Source organism: Sturnira hondurensis, unplaced genomic scaffold (assembly GCF_014824575.4).
Source record: "Sturnira hondurensis isolate 20B ecotype Veracruz unplaced genomic scaffold, ASM1482457v3 Scaffold0024385, whole genome shotgun sequence".
In the NCBI taxonomy this organism is placed as follows: Eukaryota; Metazoa; Chordata; class Mammalia; order Chiroptera; family Phyllostomidae; genus Sturnira; species Sturnira hondurensis.
The window spans coordinates 24,955-49,832 of record NW_028097016.1 but is presented as its reverse complement, the minus strand read 5'-3'; the positions used below and the strand labels follow the sequence as shown (position 1 = coordinate 49,832).

Genomic DNA, 24,878 nt, shown 5'->3' with positions numbered 1-24,878 from the left:
GGGGTATAAGAGGGATTATTTGAAGGCTTATATCTTAGTTGTTCCGTATTTCACTGGAATAGAATAAAGGTTAGCCAACTAATTATAAATCAACAGAGCTGATGCGTACCCGCCTGTGAGTGCTCTCAGGTAGAAACTAAAAATTCAGTGTATGAAAGTTGGTCCTTTCAGGAAGAAAAAAAAAGAGTCTCTGTGACCTTGAAATACCATGAACAAAGGCTTCTTTCCTTCTCTGTTGCGTGTCTCTGGTCTTTGGACGTCAAGCCTATTCCCCTTTGTACTGCCAGGGCTCTTTCTGAACTTCCCCTTGGGGTCAGAACTGCCAGGGTTGTAACTAGAACACTGTGGAATCTCAGAGCCATGCTTTCGTGACATGTCCCAGGCATTCCTGGAGGAGCCAGGAAATTGTGTCTCAGCTTTCACGTCTGCTCCTGTCTGTGACTCGCCTTGTTTTCCCGGACAGGTGAGCTCCTGTGTCTCTCTGGGCCTCCTGGTAGGAAACATGACTGCCCAGAGCTTCCAGATGTATTCCAGTTCAGCCACAAAGACATCCCTCCTCTCCCTCTCTCACTGTGGCGAAAAGCACAGTATATTCCCTCTCCATTCTTCATGGTTTACTTAAACATCACCTCCCCAGGCTCCTCCTCACCAGAGTGGGTGACTCCCACAAGCTTCACACCCACCGGGCGCAGTGGCCCACCTCCTCCACAAGACTGTAAGCGCCTTGCATTCTTTTTCCGTTTGTATTCTCCGTACCCAGCTCCATAAATGTCTGTTAAAGAAATTTGTATGAATGGGTGAGTGTATGACTATTACACCCTCTCTAAATTCACCTTTGAGATATTCCTGATTTGAAGTATACTGTTAGAGTCCTTTTCGACTTTTGACCTCACTGCCTATCTTCATCAAGCTCTCTCTGGCCCAGGGAACAGCGACCCTTCCATCTCCCCACCCTTTAATCCACGTGGGGCTTGAAGATGTGATGTGAGAGGTGGGTGCTCCAGGACAGGGCCCGGGGTTTCAAGTCAAGTTTGAGCTCCACCACTGTCTAGCTATGGGACTTTTAGGCAAGTCACTCAGAGTCTGCATTTCCTCGCCTGAAAAGGAGGTAACACCTGTCCTCCGTAGTGCTGTTCCGAGATGACACCTAACACAGTGCCAGCAATGCAGTAAGCTCCGAAGAAACGTTTCCTTCTTTTCCTCTAGCTGTTTGTGGTTTATATGTGTATCCAGGGCCCAGCACAGAAAACACCTCCTTTTATTACAAAATGTTTTATTACAAAATCATAAGCATGTAATTCTGTAACATAATAATATCATACTCAAGCACACCATATGGCATTTGAGGTGAAATGTTCAAATTAAAACTATAATTACACCCATGTTATTACCCTACCAACCACACTCAAGCAGGCCTTACTACTGCTGGACCCTGTATGTGCATTTGTGACTAAATGTCTGTGTGTGTTTATTTGGGTGTATGGAGGAGTTGGAATGAAAACACAATTTGAATCATCTGCCTGTGTGTACTTAAGAATTACCTAGGCCTCATACACCTGGGGACAAAAATGAGGTCACAGTAATGGCAGTACCTAAAATGCCACTGCCTCTAACGTCATCTGCATGACTCAGGACCTCAGCCTAGTAAACCCGCTCTTGGGTATTTCTGGGAATCCTCAAAGAGTTTAAGAAGCCAAATAACTTATATGTATGACCCATGGACATGAGAAGGGGGAATGTGGGTGGGAGAGGGTGTGCAGGGCAGAGGGGAGTGAAGGGGGGGGAATGGGACAACTATAATAGCGTAATCAATAAAATATATTTTTAAAAAATGAGAAAGACTTCTCAATTTTTTACTGATGTGTACATTTTATGAAGTCACTCTAGTCTCACTGCAGCCAGCCTGCCTTACCCCACCCACTCAGTGGCAAAGCTGTGGTCCATGCCGAGGGCATCGTCTCCTGGTGCTCTCAGGTTGATTGTCCTTGGGGTGATACAGCGTACCCAGCTGTCTGCCCTGGCCACAAAATAGGCAGTGTTCTCCCTGCAGAATGCTTCCCCAACTTGGTCATGCCTCATTCACTCTGATGTTCTCCATGAGCACTGCAGGTGCCCCACCCCCACTCTGCCCAAACTCATCTCACAGAGCCCATCAGCGAATGTGTGGAACTTTTCTCCGAACAGAAGACTGTATGTATGAATGGGGTTGGGAGAGGGAGCCGCATACTCTGGTCCTTCTCTAAATGACCCCTCTTGGCCACTAGAGAAGTGTCCAAGCTGATGAGACCTCTTGACTGATCTCCCTGTCCTCCACTTCTTCCTGGGCATGGTGGGTTTGTTCCCTGCCCTTGCTCACTAACCAAGATCTTTGCACTCACAGGGAGGCATCTATAGCATCACTGACAAGCAAGAGGTACATCCCGAGGTTCCCAGCACTGGAGACACTGATGCTGGATGACAACAAGCTCTCCAGTCCTAACTGCTTTGCCAGCCTGGCCGGGCTCAGCAGGTAAAACCGCAAGCCCCTCTCTGCAGGGCCCTCTATAACCCCCAGCCTAGTTCACACCCTGAGTGCTGCTCTGGAAGCCAAAAGGCCTGGGGTTAAATTCCAGTTCTGCCACTTACCTCTGCCGTGTGGCCATGGGTAAGTCATCACCCCTTTCTGAGCATAAAGACAATTCTGATCGTGTGGCCAGATTAGAAGCTACAAAGAGAAAGTCAGGATAGAAGGCGATATTACTAGAGACAGAATCCTGACCCTGAGAGAGGAGAGACGGAAAAAAAGAAAAAGAATCAGAAAGATAAGTTTAACTGAGTTTTTGGTTGAAGTAACAAAAACACCGTCACTTAAGTGGTTAAGCTTTAGATCCCTGGAAAATTTACTTTGGCTTCAGCTACCATTTACCGAACACTACTTTATGCCAAGCCGTTTACATTGTCTTATGTCATCTTCTTGAGAACCTTGAAAGGTTAATAAATATTATCCCCATTTTAGAGATAGGGGTATGGGGCTCAGAGAGGACAGGTCACTGGCTCAAGGTCACGCAAGAGGGGTAAGTGTCTAAGACCGATCCCATGTTCCTTCCCTAAAGTTGCCTGGTAAGTGTCCCTGAGGTGTGATTATTGCTGTGATTCTGTATTCACTTTCCTTAATTGAAGACTAAAGAAGTTAAGCCTGGACCAAAACAGGATTTTCCGGATCCCATACCTACAGCAGGTTCAGCTCCGCGATGGGTCGGGGGATTGGGTTGAAAGCAGGAGGAGTCCTCGGAAAGGGCCCCAGTCCATGCTACAGCCCAAGTCATGGATGTTTGAGGCCTCCGATGAGCAACCGGATTATACTGTACTGCCCATGAAAAAGGATGATGACCGGACAGGTGAGTGGTGCCTGTTGCTCCAGAGACTCTGGCCCCGTGGTGGGAGTGCGCTTCTGAGAGTTTATTCTGAAAGTCAGTGGCTCCCTGGGGAGCCGCATTTAAGCTACGGGGCCTGGGGAGGCGGAGCTCTAACATGAATTATTTCAGTGACTCCCTCACTAAATCTCAGTTAAGATGCTTTAAAATCCAATTAAAAGGTGATTTTAAAAAATCTTAAGAAACTCAGAGGTAAGACTTCCCAGAGAGGGTTAATTCTGGGTGCACTCACCTTCTTTCATCATTTCTTCTGCCGTCCTTGGCCCGCTTGCTTGTCCTTGTAGACTGGTTCCCATTGAGGCCTCAAGATGGCCACCACAGTGCCAAGAATCACAGCCAGATGGCCACATCCAGAGGCAGAAAAGCAAAGAAATGTCACCTTTATTATGTATTATGTACTCTGTTCCACTGATCTAGTTTTCTATTACTGTGCCATTACCACTCTGGGTTTTTCTAAACATTTATTTCTAGAAATAACTTACATAGAGTAAAATGTAGAAATGTTGTGTATAACTTGAACTTTTATGTATATACATAAAGTTGGACCATGGCTCATATTACAGTGTAGAACAGTTCCGCCCATGCGGTACCCTCCCGATCAACACCTCCTCCACAAATAACCCCCATTCTGACCACTATCACTATAAATGAGTTTTGCCTGGTTTGAAATTCATGTAAAGTTGACTCTTGAACAACAACAGGTTTGGCTTAATGAACAGAAATTTATATTCTCACAGTTCTGAAGGCCAGAAGTCTAAGATCAAGGTGTCGTGAGCTTTGGTTTCCACTGAGGTCTCTCACCTTGGCATATGGACGGCCACAGTCCTCACACGGGCATCCTTCTGTCTGTATTGTCTGTGTCCTGATATCCTCTTGTTTATAGGAAGACCATTCATATTGGATTTGGGCCTTGCCTATCCTAAATGACCTTATTTAACCTTAATTAACTCTTCAAAGGCTCCATTTCCAAAGAGTCACATTCTGAGACACTGGGGTCAGGGCTTCAACATATGAACTGGGTAGGGAAACAATTGGTCCTGTGATGAGAAACCTACCCAATTTACCTTATAGAATTAGGCCTTTGGGTTTATAACTTATGATTCATGCCTTCAGGTTCTTATTTAAGAAGTCGCTGACTTTCTCAGAGTCACAAAGATGGTTTCCTTTAGTGCGATGCTTTTCATTTACAAATAGTAGATTTTTCTGTGTTTCTAAAATATCTTGCCTGGGTTGCAGGCCAGTTCCCAGCAGGGGATGCAGGAGAGGCAACCATACATTGGTATTGTTCTCCCTCTCTCATTCCTTTCCCCTCTAAAAGATAAATAAATAAATAAAATATTTTAAAAAAATATCCAGTATCACCTTTATTTTGTTGTTATACTTGAATGCTAGTTTGGTTGAATAGAGAATTCTGGCTTTAAAATAATTTTCCCTTAAAATTCTGACAATGTTTCTCCATTGCCCACTAGATCTGTTGTTGCCAGTGAGAAGTCTTCCTGTCTGTAGGAAACCAATTTTTGCTCTCTGGAATTTAACATATGCCTTTTATCCTCTGGAATTTTACTAAGATGCATCTACGTGTACCTCTCCTTGTTTATCCTGTGAGGTACTTTAAAGTTTTTTTCAATCAGAGACATGTGGTTTTCTTCATCTTGGATAAATTTTATTTTCCCCTTCCCATTATCTCTGTCATCTCCACCTAAAATTCCGTCACATGGATCTACCCTCTGGTCCTCTTTTCTGTTATACTTTATATTCCTTTGCCTTTTCATGCTGTATTCTGAGAGAGTGTCTCAGCTTAGGATTTCATTATATGAATTAGCTCTTCACCTGGGTCTGTTCATTCATCCAGCACATTTATTGTCTTTTACTTGACTATCATATTTTAAATCCACAAAATTGTTAATAGCTTCTCTTCCCTGCCTTTGTTTTAGGAATGAAGTAGCTTTTGAACTTTTCAGAGGACACGATTATTCTATTTTAAAGTTTTTATCCTTTTTGTTAACTCTGTTGTGGTTTTTATTCAAATGCTAGTTCTATTTTTCATATTTAATGACTTTGTTTCATATTTTCCTCAAATATTAGGAGATTCTTAATTGGCCATCTTGTTGCTGAACAATCCCCATTCGGAACCTTAGGCTGCAGGTTCTGATACCTGGGGCTGCTTCTGGTAGGGAAGGGCAGGGCATGCATTCAGGCACAGTGTGCTGCAGCTCATCTTTCTAGGTGAGGGGGCGCTCTTGGCCTCCCCAGTGATCATTCCCCAGCACCCTCACCTGCAGCCATGGCCCATCCTCCTGCTAATTCCTACCTTCTTGCACAAACCTTTCCCAAACTCCTTTCCAGCCCCTCATACATGTGGTGTTCCACCCGTATTACTGTTTACTTCATTGCATGTAACCTTTTTCAGTAAACATCATTAACACGTGGAAGGGGTCTCATTAGCTGGAGCAGGTGTGAGCAGTGCCTGCACAAGATGCGATCCCAGCCAGTGCTCTGATTTATTAGGTTGATCTCTGTTTACTGGCTCATCTCACTCTGATAGTCCCAAGAATAAAATCACTGCAGCCTCTGCCTTACTGCCGTGCTACTGATTACTCTTACTCTTTCTCCTGAATTCACTGCCTTAACACATTCTGGGTCCACTAATATAACAAACAGTACTTTCAGACTCTCTGACAGAATATCTTTTATCTACATTTCTCTCTTCTAACACACATTTGTTGGCCTTGTGATCAATACTGACTGCCTAGTAGTTCTGAGGCTAGAAAGAGCTTGCATGTGGAAAAGTCAAAAGAAGGTCAGTATGGCTGAGATATAGTAAGCAAGGGACACAGGGCAGCATGAGATAAGATTGGAAAAGGAGGCAGGGGCCAAGTCAGGCAGGACCTCAGAGGCCTTGATGAGGAGTTTGGATTTTATTTTGAGGCTTATTACCTGACAGATGTCACAGCCAGGTCCTCTTCCCAGTTAGTGTTAGAGCTGAAGACCAGTGAGGACCCCCTTGTAGGAGGCACCCTGCTGGACCCAGTGGGTGACAGACTCAGACTCTGGCCTCTCTAGAGTCACCCCATCCTCTTACCAACCTTTTCTATTGTTCCAATTGTTTCTATTACCAACATGTTTCTATTTTGTTTCAGAGGTCGTGTTTTCCCCGTACCCTGGATTTTCAACCTCAGAGGTAGGAACCATTTATGTTTGTGTCCTTTTATGTTTGAGTTAGAACATTAATTTTAATAAACAAAAATAAGCTAATGGAGCCATGAGAGACATTTATACATGTCACATTGAGTAAGCCGATTCATTGAACAAATACTTCCCAAGTACCTATCACATGCTGGACACTATGCTGGCCTATGGGATGCAAGTAGTGGGCTAGACAGGAAGGTCCCTGAGCTCACGCAGACCACAGGCTGGCTTTCCCTGTGCTCAGCTGCTACTCAGTAGGTTGAGGTTGCTGCAGCAAGTGATCAGGCTGGCGCTGAAGTGAGGCTGCCACCAGGATGCATTTCATTAGCTCCTAACAAGAGCCCCCAAAAGTGAGTGATCCTTGGCAAATATGCCACCATCCAGGGCCTAATCCTTGGTGCCACTGGCTTAGACACTTTATTTTTGGTAGCCCAGAGTTCTGGTTTTTCTCTCAATGTAGACACTTACTACCCAAGCACGCAAAGATCGAGGCACTAACTTAATGATGATCTTTTACAATATGCAGTACACACTAGTCAATGGAGCTTGGAGCAGAATCTAGTTCATTCGAACCTAGTTGTTAGCCCAACATCTAAATTCCTGTGGTTCCCCTAACTCAAGGAATCAGTGAGTGAACCAGATTAGGCATGGTTAATCCAGTTATTCCAATTTCCTGTGTTGATCAAACATATTGACTCTGAAGCAAACTGGGTTGTACTGAGAGGCCAGGACCCTGCAAGTTACCCAGACGCACATGGCACCACATTCAGGCCCCACAGCTCGCCTGAAGTCATTAAGGACGTAGCAGTTGTTCCGTCCTGGGATGATGGGACAGGAGCTAACCCATCAGACCAGGTGTTCAAGGCTCCGGTTCCTCTTCCCCATCTCCCCACTAGCAAAAGTCCCCTCAACAATGTGAGCAACTTCTCCTTTGTCCTCTGGAGAAATTTTAGCTCAACTGTGTAGAAGGAGGGTCCACTCCAGGATATGCTGCTGTATGACAGAGTGTGGGAGATGGGGGACAAAGAACCTCTGACATCTACACCCGTGCTGTTTTATCCTCTGGCCTCAGAGAACTTGAAACTAGAACTTTGGGTGCTGGAGAATTAGCTCACTGACCTCAGAGAACTTGGAGCCAGAACTCTGGGCCCTTAGAGACATCTTCCTTTATGACCCCACATGTATCATTTGGCCAAGCCTCCCTGCAATGGTGGTTCTTTCCACCACATGCCATAGGGATGGCAACTTTTAACTTCTTTATCACCAAGGCACTTTGACTTTAATTTTTTTTCCTTCTAAGACCCCCAAGGTATGTGCACTTCCTCCCATATTCGAGATTCTTCCTGTGAAGTCACTGAAGGCCAGGAACCAGACGCTGGCCCCACCCTTCCCAGAGCTGAGGTATCTTAGCCTGGCCTACAACAAGGTGACTCTCTGCTTCTCTACCTATTTCCTCAGGGACCCAGATGGGAGGGCGGGATGCCAGCCCCTCTGACCTAAAGGCCAGTCCTCTAATTCCCTGCATTACAGGTACATAGCCTGTAATGGGAATTCCCTGAGCAGGGGAAGTGGAGGGAGCGTAGGCTAAGGCAGGAGTCCATCCATTCATTCAGCCACACATATTTATTTAGCACTTACCGTGTGTCAGGCTCTGTTTTAGGCACTGGGTATACAGCCGTATGAAGAGAGATCGGGCCTCTGCCCTTATGGAGCTTGTTACCTATAGGGAAGACTAACACTGGACAAATAATCGCAATATAAGCATGGTTAGTGTTATGAAGAAATTCACAGTGCTATGAAGTATAGGATGGGGGTGGGGAGATGTCTAACTTAATATTTGGGATTAGGGAAAGTTCTGAAGAGAGTAGTGTTTAAGCTAAGACCTGACTCAGTGAAGTTAGTGAGGTGAAGAGTAAGGGAAGAGGGGAGAAAAGTGTTCTAGCCCTAAGGGCAAAGGAGATGTAAAGGCCATAGGACAGATTTAACATGTATTTCTTAACACGCTTTATGTTAATGTGTTTTCCCAATATCCTGTCCTGTTAGAATTCCTGTAAACCCCACTAACTGAGCCCCACACAGGTCTGAAATGCGGGCCTCTTTCAAGGTTCTCTGCTTACCGCCCTTCCAAGGCACGCAGTTGGTGCAGCTGAGCTCCCCGAGCATTTTCTTCTAAGACTTTTATAATTTTTGCTCTGACAGTCTTTGATCTGTTTTGAATTCACCTTTTACATGGTATGAAATAGAGGTTTTCTCAATACCACTTATTGAAAAAACTATTCTTTCTGCATCGAATGATCTTCTTACCCTATACAAAGTGGACCACAGAAATGTTCTGGGTCCCTCTTTCATTCTTGAAATTGGCAATTTGTGTCTTTTCTCATATTTTTGTTGATCCAAAATAATTATAAATTATCCCTTTTATTAAATTTTTTCAATAAAGCTGCTGGTTTCACTGGACTTCTCTGTTACTTGTCTCTTTTCCATTTTATTGATTTCTGCTCAAAACTTTATTTTTGTTCTACTCACAACTAATTCAATTTGCTCTTCTTCTTCTAATTTCCCAAGTAGTGTGATTTTAGGCCATTGACTTAGGCCTTTCTTCTTTTTAATATAAAGATATAAAAGTCACTTTCTTTCTAAGCACTGTTTTAACTGAATCCTACAAATTGTGCTTTGTGTTTTCATTTTCATTCAATTAAAATATTTAAAATTTCTGTTGTGCTTTCTTTTTTGACCCATGGATTGTTTAGAAGTGAGTTAATTTCCAAAAGTATGGAACTCTATTACATGTCTTATGTTTGTTGATTTCTTATTTAATTCTGTTGTGGTCAGATAACATAAGCTGTAGGATTTTATTCTTCTGAAATCTGTTTAAGCTTGATTTATGGTCCACCCTGTATTCTATCTTTGTTAACATTCCACGTGCATTTTAAATATGTGCATTCTGCAGTTTGGGGGACAGTGTTCTGTAAATGTCAGCCAGGTTCAGGTGGTTGGTAGTGTCGCGCAGATCTTTTCTGTTCAGATCTTTTCTGTACCGTTGTTTTGTCTTGTTGTTCTGTCGGTCATTGAGAGCTGTGTGTGAAAACCTTCAGTCACGATTGTGGGGGTTTATCCCCTTTAGTTTTCTCAGTTTTTGCCACATGTGTGTGAAAGCTCTACTAGCAGGTGCATACACATTTAGAATTTTTCTGTCCACCTGATGTGTTGATCCTTTCACTGTCATGCCTGTCACTCTTTGTCTCTAATGAAGACTCCTTGTCTTGATGCTTATTTTGTCTGATTTTAATATAGATGCACGGCATACTCCCACTATCAATTGGCACAGTATATCTCTTTCATTTACTTTCAGCTGATTTGTAGCTTTATATCTAAAGCACTTCTCTTTGAGACAGCATATAGTTGGTTCTTGCTGGGGTTTCAGAGCCTGTATCTGTGCTGCTCTAGCCTCAGCTTGCAGCCTTCCCTGGGTTCCCACATCTGAGAGGTTTATCTCCACACTCTTGTTCCTTAGCCATCAGTAGACTGTTTTTGCTTGTTAATTAGTGCTGGCCAGTCTGGCGGTAGCAGGGCTTAAGTAGGCCCTGGGTTCCTGTGTCTCAAGAATGAGCCCTTCTCAGAGATCCTACCCCTCTCCCAGCAGTAGAAGATCTTTCAGGTAGTGGACCCCAGTTGGTTTCCTGTCCTCTACCTCAGAAGTAGTAGATTTTAATTTTTCCTCTCTTCCCTCTCCACCACCCCCATACCCCCTCCTCCATGCAGGGCCCTGGGCCCAAGAGAGTTTGCTGACCTTCCTCAGCAACTGAAGCCTTTTGTTTACTAGGGAGAAGGGTTGGCGAGAATTCCTGCCTTTCCTGCAGGGGCAGCTGCTCAACCCTTCCAGGCCCACAGCCTCAGAAAGCCATTCTCCAGCCTCCCTTCCCGGATCAGGTCTTTCACACGCAAGTGGGTGTGAATTCCCCTTGTCCGCAGCCTGTTCTCTCACTCTAGCCCACACTTGGCCTCTAGCAACTATTTAAAACTTTTAGCTGATCTCTTCTTAAATGCCCGTGGGGCACTAGCCATCTCTTCCTCCCACCTTCTGCCACAGATGAGCCAGTGTCTGTGCTCCATGTCTCCTTTGAGGTGACTGTCCAACTTTAGCTTTCAGGCCACTTGATTGCCCTGAGACCTTAGCTCTCTGTTGGACTAAAGAAAAATGATAACATAAATTATTAAGTTTTGTATTATATTTTATTGATTATGCTATTACAGTTGTCCTGATTTTTCTCCCTTTGCCCCCCTCCACCCAGCACCCTTCACTTCATCGGGCAGTCCCACCACCATTGTTCATGTCCATGGGTCATGCATGTAAGTTCTTTGGCTACTTCATTTCCTATACTGTACTTTACATTCCCATGGTTTTTCTATAACTACCTATTTGTGCTCCTTAATCCCCTTACCTCTTTGCACATTTCCCCACATGCTCCCTCTCTCCGTATCCATGATTCTGTCTCTGTTCTTCTTGTTTGCTTAGTTTGTTTTTAGATTCAATGTTGATAGGTGATGTATTTGACCCATGGGTATTTTTGTATTTTGTATTTTGGGTATTTTTGTCATTTTGTTGTTCAGAGTTTTATCTTCTTTTTCTTAAATAAGTCCCTTTAACACTTCATATAATAACAGTTTGGTGATGATTAACTCTTTTAGTTTTTTCTTGTCTGGGAAGCTCTTTATCTGCTCTTTTATTCTAAATGATAGCTTTGCTGGGTAGAACAGTCTTGTCTGTAAGTACCTGCCTTAGATAATGTTGAATATTTCTTACCAATATCTTCTAGCCAGCAAAGTTTCTTTTGAGAAATCAACTGACAATCTTATAGGAACTCCCCTGTAGGTAACTAATTGCTTTTTTTTTATTTTGCTGCTTTTAAGATCCTCTCTTTATCTTTAACCTTTGGCATTTTAATTATGATGTGTCTTGGAGTGGGCCTGTTTGCATCCATCTTGTTTGGGACTCTCTATGCTTCCTGAACTTGTATGTCTCTTTCCTTCACCAAATTAGGGAAGTTTTCTGTCATTATTTTTTCAAATAGATTTCCAATTTCTTGCTATTATTCTTCTCGCACCCCTATGTGAGATGTGAATGTTGGATCTCTTGAAGTTGTCCCAGAGTCTGCTTACACTGTCCTCATTTTTTAAAATTCTCTTTTCTTCTTGTTGTGCTGATTGGTTGTTTTTTGCTTCCTTATGTTCCAAATCATTGATTTGATTCTTGGATTCATCTACTCTACTGTCGTTTCCCTATAAATTGTTCTTTATTTCAATTAGTGTATCCTTTGTTTCTGACAGGATCTTTTTTATGATGCTGAGGTCCTCACTAAGCTCCTTGAGCATCCTTAAACCAGTATTTTGAACTCTACATCTGATAGATTGCTTATGTCCATTTCATTTAGCTCTTTTTCTGGACTTTTGAGCTGTTCTTTCATTTGGGCCCTGTTTCTTTGTCTCCTCATTTTGGCAGCCTCCCTGTGTTTGTTTTTGTGTATTAGGTAGAGTTGCTTTGACTCCATGTCTTGGTAGTGTGGCCTAATACAGTGTAGGGTCCAGTAGCACAACCTCCCCTAACACCTAAGCTGGGTACTCAAGATGTGCCCTTTGTATGGGCCTAGTACACCCTCCTCTTGTAGTTGAGCCTTGGTTGCTGTTGACAGATCAATGGGAGTGATTTATCCAGGGCAGTCAGTGGCAAGGATTGGCTGTGACCACTTACCACCAACCTCCACCCTCCATGGAGGCTCAGCTGTGCAGAGGCAGGATGGTGGTTCTCCAGTGTGATCTGTAACTGTCCACTGAGTATGCTGGCCCTGGGGTTTCTCAGGTGGTGCAGGCCAAGGTCAGCCTCAACCTGTGTTTTTCCCAGGGCCACCCTACATGAGCAGTAAAGCAATCTGAGATAGCTGCTACTTATGCCAGGCTTGGAGATTCTCAGGCAAGGCCAAGCTGTGAATCTAGGTTGGCTGCAGCTAGTGCTGGGCCTGGGACTCACTGAGGCCAGCTATTGCTTGTTTGAGAGGATTTAGGAAGTTGTGAAGCATGAGCCAAGACCAGCCATTCATATGGGAAAGCAGCTTAGGTGGGCCCAAAAGTTGGATGGAACAAGTCTCCAGGGATCTCCAGAGTGGGTCAAATACTGTTAGCCAGGTTGATGGAGTCTCAAGTATGGCACCATCTAGCCAGCTCTGTGACCCTGTGGGAAGATGGTTTAGAAAAGGGACAATGGCCTCTGTTTGCCTTGATGATAGACATTTCACTTTCTCCCAGTATGCCACTGGTGCCTTTCAAGCTTCTTTCCCAGTGCTGACGCTCAGAGGGAGTGAGTTTGGGTATGTCAGTCCATGTGTGGGTTCTTGAAGAGAAACTGCTTGTGGTGCCAGAAGTTTCTTCCACTGACTTGATCCCTGCTGGTTTTTGCAGCCAGAAGCTTTGGGGACTTCTCTTCCTAGCACTGAAAACCTGGGCTGGGAGGCCTGGTGTGGGGCTGTGACTCCTCACTCCTGAGATATCCCTCCCAAATCTTTATCCACCAGATGTGGGTGTGAGACCAGCCCATTAAACATCTATGCCCCTCCTACCAATCTATATGGATGTGGTTTCTTTAATTCCATAGTTATCAGGCTTCCCTTCAACTCAATTTCTGACAGTCCTGAGTGATGGTTGTCCTGTATTTTAGTTGTAATTTTGATGTGGTTGTGCAAAGAGGTGAGCCATGTCTACCTACATGGCCATCTTGACTGGAAGTCTTCAGGTTTTTTTTCTCATTGCTAGGAGAGGAACAGCGCTCTTTCCCTTTTTTCTGTATTCTCACTTAAGACTTTAAATGATATTTTTCTATATGACAGTTACCACCTAATTAATATATATAAATAGATATTGCATAAATATACTATTTTGTGTGTTATCATTTGTCTACTGCCAGAATGCAGGGGGTGTTGTTTGAGATCTAGAACTTTGTTTTGTTTACAACTATATCCCTGTGATCTAGAATAGCACCAGTTACATGATAGGTGGTTAGTAAATTTGTTAGATGAATAAATGATGCCTTGATCATATCAAGGAATGCTCAGAGCTACCTGTGTTGAAATTGAAATTAATGTTCAACATATTAAAGTTGCAAATCTTAAAACAGATTCTGCCTTCAAGCAGAAACTTATGCTCATAATATCCACTAAAAAATCTAGTAATTTTTTGCATCAAAAATAAAAAATGACTTTCAATCTTTTTAAAATAGTTTTTTAATTTTTCAATTACAGTTGACATACAGTATTATATTAGTTTCAGCTGTATAACCCAGCAATTAGACATTAGTTATACTATATAATGTGATACTATAGTTATACTATAATATGATAGTATAGTATATCATGTGATAGTATAGTTATACTATACTAAGTGATACTCAATAAACCTAGTACCCCTCTGACAACATCATAGTTATTACAATATTATTGACAGTCTTATGGAAGCTCTTTTGTAGGGAACTAACTGCTGTTCTCTTGCTGCTTTTGAGATTCTCCCTTTGCCTTTAATCTTTGACATTTTAATTATGATGGATCTTGGTGTGGGCCTCTTTGGGATCTTGTTTGTGACTCTCTTGAACTTGTTTCCTTCATCAAGTTAGGGAAGTTTTCTTTCAGCATTTTTTCACCTAGGTTTCCAATTTCTTGCTCTCTCTCTTCTCTTTCCGGCACCCCCATGATGCAAATGTTGGTACACTTGAAGTTGTCACAGAGGCTTCTTACGTTATCATCATTTTTTTAGATTCTTCTTTTCTTTTTTGCTGGTTTGGATTGGTGTGTTCTGCTTCCTTATCTTCCAAATCTCTAATTTGATCCCTTGCCTCTTCAATCTACTGTTGATTTACTCTAATATGTTCTTCTTTCTGACTGGAGCTTTTTATGTTTTCTCTCTCCATTTTTATGCTTCCCATGTCTTTGTGAAGTTTTCACTAAGTTCACCTTTTCTTCTCCTAAGTTCATTGAGCATGTTTATAAGCAGTGTTTTTAACTCTGTATCTAGTAGATTGCTTGTCTCCATTTAGTTTGATTCTTTGTCTGGAGTTTTGTTCTATTTTCTTAGGATGTTTCCTGGTCTTCTCATTTTGGCAGCCTCCCTGTGTTTGTTTTGTGTATTAGGTAGAGCTGCTACGTCTTCCAGGCTTGGTAGAATAGCCTTCTGTAGTAGGTGTCCTGTAGGGTCCAATGGCACAGCCTCCCAGGTCACCTGAACTGGGTGTTCCAGGTGCACCCCTCTCGTGGGTTGTGTACACACTCCTGTTGTAGTTGAGCCTTGATTGCTGTTGGCACATCAGTGGAAGATATTTACCCTGGGATTGACTGGTTGAGAGGACTGGCTGTGACCACTGTGGGGGATCAGCTGTGCAGAGGCTGACCCCACAAAACAGGACTTACTTCTGGCACCTGCTGAGCCTACCCCTTGAATGTGTCACTTGTGGAGGCAGTTGGGTGGTGCTTCAATGTGGTCTGAAGTTGTCCACTGGGGGCACTGGCTCTGGGACCTCTCACAAGGTACAGGCTAAGTTCAGCTACCACCTGTGCCTTGCCCAGGGCCACCCACCATAAACCATAAAGCCATCTATACATGTCAGCTTTTTGTGCTTGGCTTAGAGATGCCCAAGAGAGGCCAAGCTGCAAACCAAGGCTGGCTGCCACTAGGGGTGGGCCCAGGGCCACTTAGCGAGAGGTACAGGGCACATTGAGGCCAGATGCTGCTTGTTTGAGAGATTTTAGAAAAGTCTGAAGCATAAGGCAAGAGAGGTCATTTGTATGGATAAGCCACTGGAAACAAAGTTGAGTAGACCCACAAGTTGGTTGAGGCCAGGTCTCAGGGAATTATCAGGGTGAGGCGAACAGTGTGAGCCAGGCCGATGGAGTCTCAGATACGCTTCCCACCTGCCAGTTCTGTGTGGGAGGGCTCACCAAAGGAACTCGGTCTCTGCCAGCAGTTCTATCTGGGAGAAAGCTGTCCTTCCAGCCCTCACCCTGATGCCAGACAATTCAGTTCCTCCCCATTGTCCCTGGTGCCTTTTGAGCTGCTGCCCCAGTGCTGGAGCTTAGAGTCCATTAGCAAGTCAGTCAGTGTGTAGGCTCTTTAAGAGGAGCGCCTGGGACTCTAGAGGCCCTCCGTCTTACTCAGCCACAATCCCCACTGGTTTTTACAGCTGAAAGTTATGGGGACTTCTCTTCCTGGCACTGGAACCCTAGGCTGGGGAGCCTTGTGTGGGTCTGAGACCTCTTGCTCTTCAAGGGGGACCTCCACAGCTCAGACAGCCCTCCCAATTTTCATTTACCACAGTTGGGTGTGGGGCCAGCCGTTTGCTGTCTCTGCCCCTCCTACAGTCTCCTTATGACTTTTTCTTTACGTCCTTAATTGTAGGAGTTCTTTCTGTTTGGCTAGGTTTCAGGGGTCCTGGGTGGTATCAGTTGTAATTTTGCTGCATATCTTGGAGAATTCAAGTAATGCATTTCCCTAAGCTGCCATCTTAACTGGAACTGCCACCTTCACTCAACCTTTAATAATATTTACTTAGTCCATAAATTTGACATACTAAGTTATGCTCCCTTAACCCAATGAAATGGGGTAGACATTTCAAGTTGTCATTGCTACCTGAATTTATTTCCAGGGGCACTCAACCCACCTTACAGGGAATAGGCTAGCCTGATGGCCAATTCTTCTTCCTCCATCAGCCAGAGTTTAAGCCATATCTTTCAGCTGGGACTTAATTTCACAGAAAATCTGATACAGGTGCCCTGGGTATCTTTCTACTCTACCAATGTTAATTGTAACTTTCTTCAATTTTTTAGCCACCTGACTTGGATGGATGGAATTTTGCATCCTGACAAAATTAAATTTTCCATCACCCATTCTTTTTGAGTGCTTCTGGACCACCTGATTTGCATACAAGAGATGGCACCCTCTTTAACCACCGTTCTACAGTCATTTATGAACACATATTAGGCTTCTTTGTAGGTTCATCCTCCCTCCTCCCTTTTCTAGTGTCTAGATAAGAAATGAGTAAACTCTTCTGTAAAGGGCCAAAAAGTAAATGCATTACTCTGTCCCAGCCACTCAACTCTGCCCCTGTAGCCTGCAGGGCAACACGTAAGTGAGTGAGCAAGGCAGTGTTCTGATGACACGTCATTAAACAGATGGGGACCCAGGGTTAGCCCACGGGCTGTATCTGCTGCCCCTGGATTTTGTACAGCCTTCAAACAAAGGGTGATTCTTATATTTTTAATGGTTGTAGACAATCAAAAGAAGGCTAACATTTCATGACACGTTAAAATTATAGGAAACTCAAATTTCAGAGGATATAAGTAAAGTTCTCTTGGAACAGAGCCACCGCACTTACTTGTTTATGAATTTGTTTATGTCTGTTGCTGCTTTTTACGCTACAACAGTGGAGTTGGGTAGTTACAACAGAGACTGTATGGCCTGGAAAGCCGGGAACGTTTACTACCTGGCCCTTGACCAAAACGTGTTGCCAACCCCTGAGCTAGATGATCCAAGCCCACTCCGAGTTCCTTTTCTCTCCCACTCTGTGCTCTCTCCCTAGGGATGGCCCCACACACCCACTGGCCGGTGAACAGTGACTCACAGAATTACCTGCAGTACAGACCCCTCCCCTGCATTCGTGTACCCACTGCCCACATGAATCTCTGCTTGGAGGTTTCAAAGGTACCTCCAAAGTCCACGCGTCCAAAGTGAACCAATGATCTTTCCCTTCAAATCTGACGTTCTTCTGTTGTTCCATAACTTGAGGAACGACTCCATCACCCATGCAGTTACCCAAACCGGAGCCTGGTTGTCGTCCTTGATACTTCTCTCTCCCTTACACCACTCCTCCCCACCCGTATGTCCTGCATTACCAAGTCTTATCAAATTTAGGACCTCATATTTATAAAAATTCACCAAATAGATTCCCCAAGGACCTGTTAACTAAAATCTTCAACCAGCTTTAGTCCACTAGCCCACACTAGCATCACCAGCCTCATTTTGCAAGAAGTGCCCTTTTCCTAGGCTGGAGTCGCACTCTCCTTTAAATCCCTCCAGCAGGCTTTTCTCCTCCTTGCTGTTAGGACTTTCACATGTTCTTCTGTTTGCTTGGAACACTTCCTCTCTGCGTTAATTAGAGTAAGTAATATTAGCTGCTGCAACAAACTTTAAAATCTCAATGACTTGACACAATAAAAGGTTATTTCTTGCTTTTACAAAATCTACTGTGGATGGTTCTGGTGGCTAGTGGCCTTCCACATGGTCATTCACCCCCTGGCTATGGCTCTGGCATCCCGTAGGGTCTTAAGAGGATTTTATTGGATTCTGTGCATCTGGTGTCTAGGGGGTTGAGAGATGTAGAGGATCGTGCAGGAGGTTTTGGACAGTCTGTGCCTGGAAATGGTGTTTATTACTTCCACCAAGATTGCTTTGGCTAGAGCTGAGTCGCATGACCACATCTGGCAGCCTGGGAGGCAAGGAGATGCACAGTCTAGCTGTGTGCCCAGCACGTAGAGGAAATGGTCTGGGCTGACACAGAGGTTTCTCAGTCACATGCTGTATTCTCCACTGCATTCGCTAATTACCTTCCACCCAGCCTTCATATCTCAGGAACGCCGTATCTCCCTGACTAGGTCAAATCACCCCAGTATTTCATGTGTCTCTGTTTTATGGTGCTAATCACATAGCTGTAAATCAACTCCCCTTTAGGTTACAGTTTCTTCCATGCTAGACATTGCTCCATGGGGACAGGAGTAATATCTGTCTTACTCAGTTCCAACCCAGTGCTTGCTACACATAGGCATTCAGTAAATATTTGACTGAATGAACACAAGTGAAGGGCAACTGCCCATTGCGCATGCTGTCCAGTGAAGCTCCAGAGGAAGCCAAACCGAAGTGCCCTCCGCCTTTCAGTGCCCTTTGTGGGTCCCAAATCTGACCCAACAGTTCACAGTGTTTCCAGGCATCTAAACAGTCACAGCCCGACTCCTAGCCTGTGGGATACTGATGCCTCTGATACTGTTCTGTCGCTGAAAGACACCCTCCCCAAGGTTGTCCTCAGATATTGCAGCCATTCTGCTCAACAAGGATTGTGTGTTTTTTGCCCTTCGGAGGCTGGCCGCCTGGGGCGGAGCGGCCTCGGGCCCCAGACAGCCATGAGGCCTCCCTTACCATGGGCTCTGCCTATCCCTGAGATAGGCGGGTTCCCCTGGCCTCCTGTCCCTGTCCCTCCCCAGATNCTAAACAGTCACAGCCCGACTCCTAGCCTGTGGGATACTAATGCCTCTGATACTGTTCTGTCGCTGAAAGACACCCTCCCCAAGGTTGTCCTCAGATGTTGCAGCCATTCTGCTCAACAAGGATTGTGTGTTTTTTGCCCTTCGGAGGCTGGCCGCCTGGGGCGGAGCGGCCTCGGGCCCCAGACAGCCATGAGGCCTCCCTTACCATGGGCTCTGCCTATCCCTGAGATAGGCGGGTTCCCCTGGCCTCCTGTCCCTGTCCCTCCCCAGATCAGTGCTCAGGACAGGCCCGGGGAAAGAGACCGTCAAGAGAGCTGGTGACAGGCTGATGGGGTGTGCAGGTAGAGCTTGCACTGAGGAAGGTGAAGTGTCAGACAGACTGTGCCCTGCAGACAGTCAGTGCCCTGCCTTCCTTCCAGTCTTTTTGCAAGACGAGTGCTGTATGTGTTTGTTATTTTTTTGTTACCAACATTATTAGTACTTGGGACAGCCAACATAACCAGTATGGAGAAGGGAGGGAAGTTCCTAACTTTCAGACATGAACAGTGATGGTAGAATTTTGAACAGGAGTGGCAAGGTGTTCTGGGTGTGAGCAGGTGAAATTGCAGGGACACGAGCCTGCCCAGCATGAGTCCATCCACAGCAGCATCACTGCCCCAGCCCTGGCCCAGCCTAGCAAGCACGTAGCCCTGCAGCGTGGGCCCGGAGGCACCCGGGTGGATGGCAGAGGACAGGGGTGCTGTCAACCCGATGTTCTCTCCTACATGCTCACAGATTGCGAAGGAAGACTCCATCCTGCCAGTAGCTCTCTTCCCGTCGCTCTGTGAGCTCGTCTTTCATAACAACCCTCTGGTGGCCCACAGAAAAGGTATGGTTCCTGCAAAGCTGCCCACCCCCACCCCAGTGCCCAGGAAGCAGCGTGGGGACCCTCATCCTCACCTCCTCCATGCCAAGCCCTGGGCTCTGCTCTCCATCAGAGTGGACGAGGTTGGGTGGAGAAAACGATGGGCATTGCAGAGCACCTGCTCCACACCCGCCCATCCCGACAGCAGCCCTGTGAGGCAGGCGTTCCTGTCCCTGTGCACGTGCAGGAAACTGAACCAGGGAGGGTCCTGGTCTACCCAAGGTCACACAACAAGGAAGAGGCATGACCGAGAATGGAACACAGGATTATCTAGATCCTGCCTGGGCTATTTAAGTGACAAGTCTGTTGTCACTTAAACAAGTGGAACAAGTCTATTGTGACCTCATTTGCCAGTTGGGAGGGTGCAGGGCTATCCAGTCCCAGACCACACCGAATGCAGTGGCTGCTGTGTCAGCAGCAGAATCCACGGTCCAAGATGAGGCAGCTGAAGACATTTTAGAATTCTGGGCCCTGGAAGGTCACAGCAAAGTTCTAATCCTTGCCCCATGCTACCTTTGGTGCGTTGGGCAAATTCCTCAGCCTTTCTGTGCCTCGATTTCCTCACCTATTGAATGGGAATATGGATACCTACGTCCTAGGGTTGGTGTGAAAAGTAAGTTAATGTACATACAGCCACTTTGGACAGTCCCTGGCCCATAGTAAGCCGCAGTAAACGTTAGCTAACGATAATCTTATTTTCCCACCATGGCTCCAGGGGTCCCTCCACTGCTAAAAACCTTCCTCCAGGAGCGTCTGGGGATCCACTTAATTCGAAGGAAAGTAGTGAAGGCTAAGCATCATATTTTGATACCTCGGAAGGCCTCGAGGAAGGTGAGGCTTCCAAGATGGGACCCCTGTCCACCCCCAGAGGGAGTGGAGCCCATGTCAGTGCAGGCAGACCAGCCCGGCGGTAGAGCCGCGCCCTCCACAGTGCAGTGGTGTCTTCTTCCCTTGCTCTGTTAATACAGATAAACCCAGGGGGGGATGAGATAGAGAGACTCAAAAGGCAGTGTCCACAGGGCCTTGCAGGTCACTGAGTCTGACCCCCTAATTCTACCCAGAAACTGAGGCCCAAAGAAGGAGCTGTCAAGAGGTGGAGAGAATCAGAAGACCCCGGTATAAGCCAGGCCCTGTCACTTTCCACAGTGTCTGAACTTGGGCAAGAGTTTCACTCTCTGCACTTCAGCTTCCAATTCTCACAGCTCTCTGAGTTGCTGAGAGGATTGGATGAAGCAACACATGTGAAAATATGTGATAAATTCCCAGACCCGTGCGAGTGTGAGTCACAGTCACCCACACAACCACGGGGGCTGTGCCAGCCTGGAGTGTGCATCTCCTGCCTGAACCTTAAGAAGCATTTCCTCATGTCAAGAGCCATCAGCTGCCTCTGGGCCTTCCCCAGCCAGTGGTCTTAGACTTGCCTTCTGGGGTGCCATAAAATAAGTTAAACCCCTCCTTCATCTGATAAATTTCAGAAATTTCTGTGACATGCTTCTCCCACCTGAACTTTAGTCTTCCCATAGCCAAGAGCTGGCCTGAGCATTGCTGGTACCGAAGTTAAGCACAGTTTCCCCTTGCCACCTACTCTACAGCCTGCCTCTGCCTCCAGCCAAGTTCTTTCTTGTCTGGAGCCCTCATAGGACCAGGGCAGCATTTAAAACCAGAAAAAGACAGACATGCAAAGGGTTTCCATCATCTCCCTCTTGTCTGTTGCCTCCTCTAAGGATCCTACTACCTCCCTTCCCGTCAGCAGCTGGGGAGTGCAGAACCAGAGTGAGCCAGACACTAAGCCCACATCCTCTCCCTGCCCCCTGGGGCACCCATGCCCTGCCCCATGCCCTGCTGGCCACTTGCACACGTGCTATCCCACAACCCGCACCTCAGACAAGGAAGCAGGCTCAGAGAGGTAACGTATCATCCTTGTTAAAAGTTAGTGTTCAGATCCAAAAGAACCTCTAAGGTCCCGACTGATAGAGGATAAACACAAGTCCAGTGTCCAGATGAGAAGTCAATCAATGCTTTGTAAATCTAGGCCAACACTATCTAACCACCAGCGCAGACTGAACTGGAGAGTGTGCTAGGCCTTTAGCTAGATCGGAGATACGGTACGTCCCAGTGTGCTCACAGAGATGGCCGACGCGCACAGCAGACTCTGGGTCTTTCACACAGTCAGCTACGTGGGCGAAGACTGCCCACCCTCCCTCAGGCCTGGGCTTGGACAGAACTGGGGGGAACGGAAAACCTGCCAGTGCAGTCCCGGCCCCACCCAACGTGTCACCAAGAAGCTGTGTGGGCCCTCAGCCCTCTGCAGAGCCGTGGCCCCCTCCCCACCAGCCACAAATGATAACGCTTGGTGTTTTGGACGTTCTGAAAAAAGACTCTGGGTCCCTAGGCTTCAAGTCTAAACACTAAGACTTTACATATTTTCCAAAAGGAAACATTGTTTGTAAAACAGCCATCCTTCACCCTTTTTAGTTTGTTAGGAACATTTGCACACATCATCCCATTTGAGAGAACTCTGCAATACAGGCCGGGCGGGGACTAACCTCCCATCTCACAGGAAGGGCATGGAAGCTCAAAGGGTAGAACTGCATCTCAGCCCATCTTTTTCTAACAACAATGCTTAGGATCTTCTCATTCACTACGTTGTCTGTCAAAGTATAGATATAAGTGGACCATCAAAGATTTTATTCTTTTTTTAAAGATTTTATTTATTTTTAGACAGAGGAGAAGGGAAGGAGAAAGGGGGAGAGAAACATCAATGTGTGGTTGCCTCTTGCACACCCCCCTCCTGGGGACCTGGCCCACAACCCAGGCATGTGCCCCCAGACTGGGAATTGAACCAGCAACCCATTGATTCGCAGGCTGGCACTCACCACTGAGCCACACCAGCCTGGGCCAAAGATTTTATTCTTTGATGAGGGATAAAATCAACCTACCATGTAACTTGGGAGGGAAGGAAGAGCTAAGCCCAGCTGAGGGAAACTGAGCACACGGCTCCGTGCTGGCAGCTGAGGCAAAGGAGGGGGGAGGAGGATGGCAGGTGATTTCTGCTGATTTAAGGAAGCTGAGTAGTTCAACGGGAAAGCAGTGATTTCCTTGGTCCTGAACTCTGAGAGAGACACACCTTGTGGAGCTTTATTTAAGGTGCAGGGACCAGCATCCTGAACGGAGCCTGGTGCTGCTGCCTTCCAGAAAACATAGGGCCATCGCCCCCATGCCTTCCTAGGAGTCCCTGAGGACAGTCAAGGGCGCTGTGTGAAACCTTGAACAGAGGAATAAGGTGACTGAGGGCCAGAGTGACGTGGTCAGGGGTTTAGAATGAGGCCTGGAGCCCAGGACAGGAATTAGGTAGCCTAATTAGGCTCTGCCCCTAAATAACTCTGTGACGTTGGACAAGTCATTTTACCTCTCTGAGCCCATTTCCTCATCTATACAATGAGGATAGTTATTCACTGGGTAGTTTTGAGATATAAACAAAACAATGTGTGCCATGCATAGGGCACATTGCAGGTGCCCAGTTCAGTGTGATTTTGCGCTCTTCCTGCCCCTGTGAGTCCTCACCCAGTGCTCTGATCACTATACCAAGTGACCTTGGGGGGTTGAGGTCTTAGGAGGAGAAATTCCAATTAGGAAGCAAACCAATCCAGCCCTCCTCCCATGACAGGTGAAAACTCAAATCCCAAAGGTGCCAAAGCAGTCTCTGATTCTCCATCACCTACCTGCAACTGCAGTCAAGTCTCCGTCAAAGCAGATGTCGGCATCACGGGTTCCTGGAGAGCTGCCCACCGCCAAAGGCACTTCTCTGAGGCCAGAGATACCCACTGAGGGCCTGGAGGGCCCTTCTGTGCACCGTCGGTCCTTCATGCCACTTCCTCCCATCCTCTCCAACTCCACTGTGCATAGTGAAGACACCACATCTCACCACAGTGACACTGCTGCCCACATCAGCCTGGAGCACCGGTCAGATGAGGACACCAAGAGCACAGAGTCTGTCTTCTTGACACAGGTGCCTGGATCTTCCTGCCCCTGTCCACTTGTCCCCAGTTCCCCCAGATGGCGCAGCCCTTGGCTGGCTGGACTGCTGTAGGACCCTGGAAGTCAGCACATGGCAGGTCCGGAAGTCCTTTGTAGGAGCTCTGCTGACCCATGGCTTCTGGTAGGGACACCTGCAGGGACAAGTCCTGTGGCACAGACAACACACCTGGGGTCTGGCTGGGATGTGGCTCTGACCAGTTTTTAGCCAGGGTTGCTGCTGCCTCTGCTTGTCTGCTTAATGTCTCCTTGTGTCTGATGCTGCCTCTGAATCCTGGGAATACAAATGGATGGGACATAGTCCTTAGCTAATGAGTGAGATGGACAGGAACACAGTCAATGCTGAAAGTGAGAAACCCAGGAGCTGGAAGCCTAGAGGAAGGGGGATGCCTCTGCCATGGGTCAGGAGGGCAGGCTTCCGAGGAGAGGTTCAAATGAGACGAGCTTTGCAGGCCGAGTAGGAGTTAACAAGGCGAGGATGCAGGCAGCAAGGGCATTCGGGCAGAGTGAACAGCCCGAGGCAGGATGCGGAGGGAGGATTTTTTAATGGCCTGTGCAGGAGCCACGAATGGTTCCACATCAGTGCAACGGATGGGTGACTTGTAGGAAAAGGAACTACGTACAAGGCTGGAGAGGCCGGCAGGGTCCCCTTAAATCTCAGTATTGTGCCTGTGCCCTCCCTGATCTCCCCGCCTCCAGTCCTGCCCCTCTAGTCTGCCAGATCTTTCCAAAATGTATATTCGCCCACACATTTAGGTCTACTATTCTGCCCACCCATTTCCTACTCCACAGGGGGCTTATAGTGACATACATACTCATACGGCATGAGAGTCTCTTTCTGAGCTGTAACAGAACATTTTTGGAGTACAGTGTAAACAAACACGCATTAAAAACCAACAACTGAGCATCTTGTGTGAAGGAGAGTTCGGACAGGAAAAGGGTCAGTCCGTGGGCAGTGCTGTCGTTCAGACACACTCACTGTGTGCGGCTGCTCCCTGGGGGGGTGCGGGGGCGGGGGGGGGGGGGCGGCGGCGGGGACACAGCCAG

The 24,878-nt window shown here is 46.4% G+C and overlaps 1 protein-coding gene across 4 annotated transcripts in view; it reads left to right on the top strand.

The window, feature by feature from the left end:
* XRRA1 (X-ray radiation resistance associated 1) overlaps positions 1-24,878 on the top strand; it is a 61,864-nt gene that overhangs the window by 30,319 nt on the left and 6,667 nt on the right. The window contains exons 9-15 of one of the 4 annotated variants that reach the window (XM_037038412.1): positions 2,381-2,509; positions 3,160-3,377; positions 6,554-6,594; positions 7,903-7,911; positions 19,667-19,760; positions 20,512-20,627; positions 23,464-23,805. In XM_037038412.1, the coding sequence (XP_036894307.1) occupies positions 2,381-2,509; positions 3,160-3,377; positions 6,554-6,594; positions 7,903-7,911; positions 19,667-19,760; positions 20,512-20,627; positions 23,464-23,805 (949 nt within the window). Of the gene's footprint in view, positions 1-2,380; positions 2,510-2,861; positions 3,054-3,159; positions 3,378-6,553; positions 6,595-7,902; positions 8,029-19,666; positions 19,761-20,511; positions 20,628-23,463; positions 23,806-24,878 lie in introns of those variants that run through there. The other 3 variants (XM_037038411.1, XM_037038414.1, XM_037038413.1) reach the window with 3 other exon arrangements.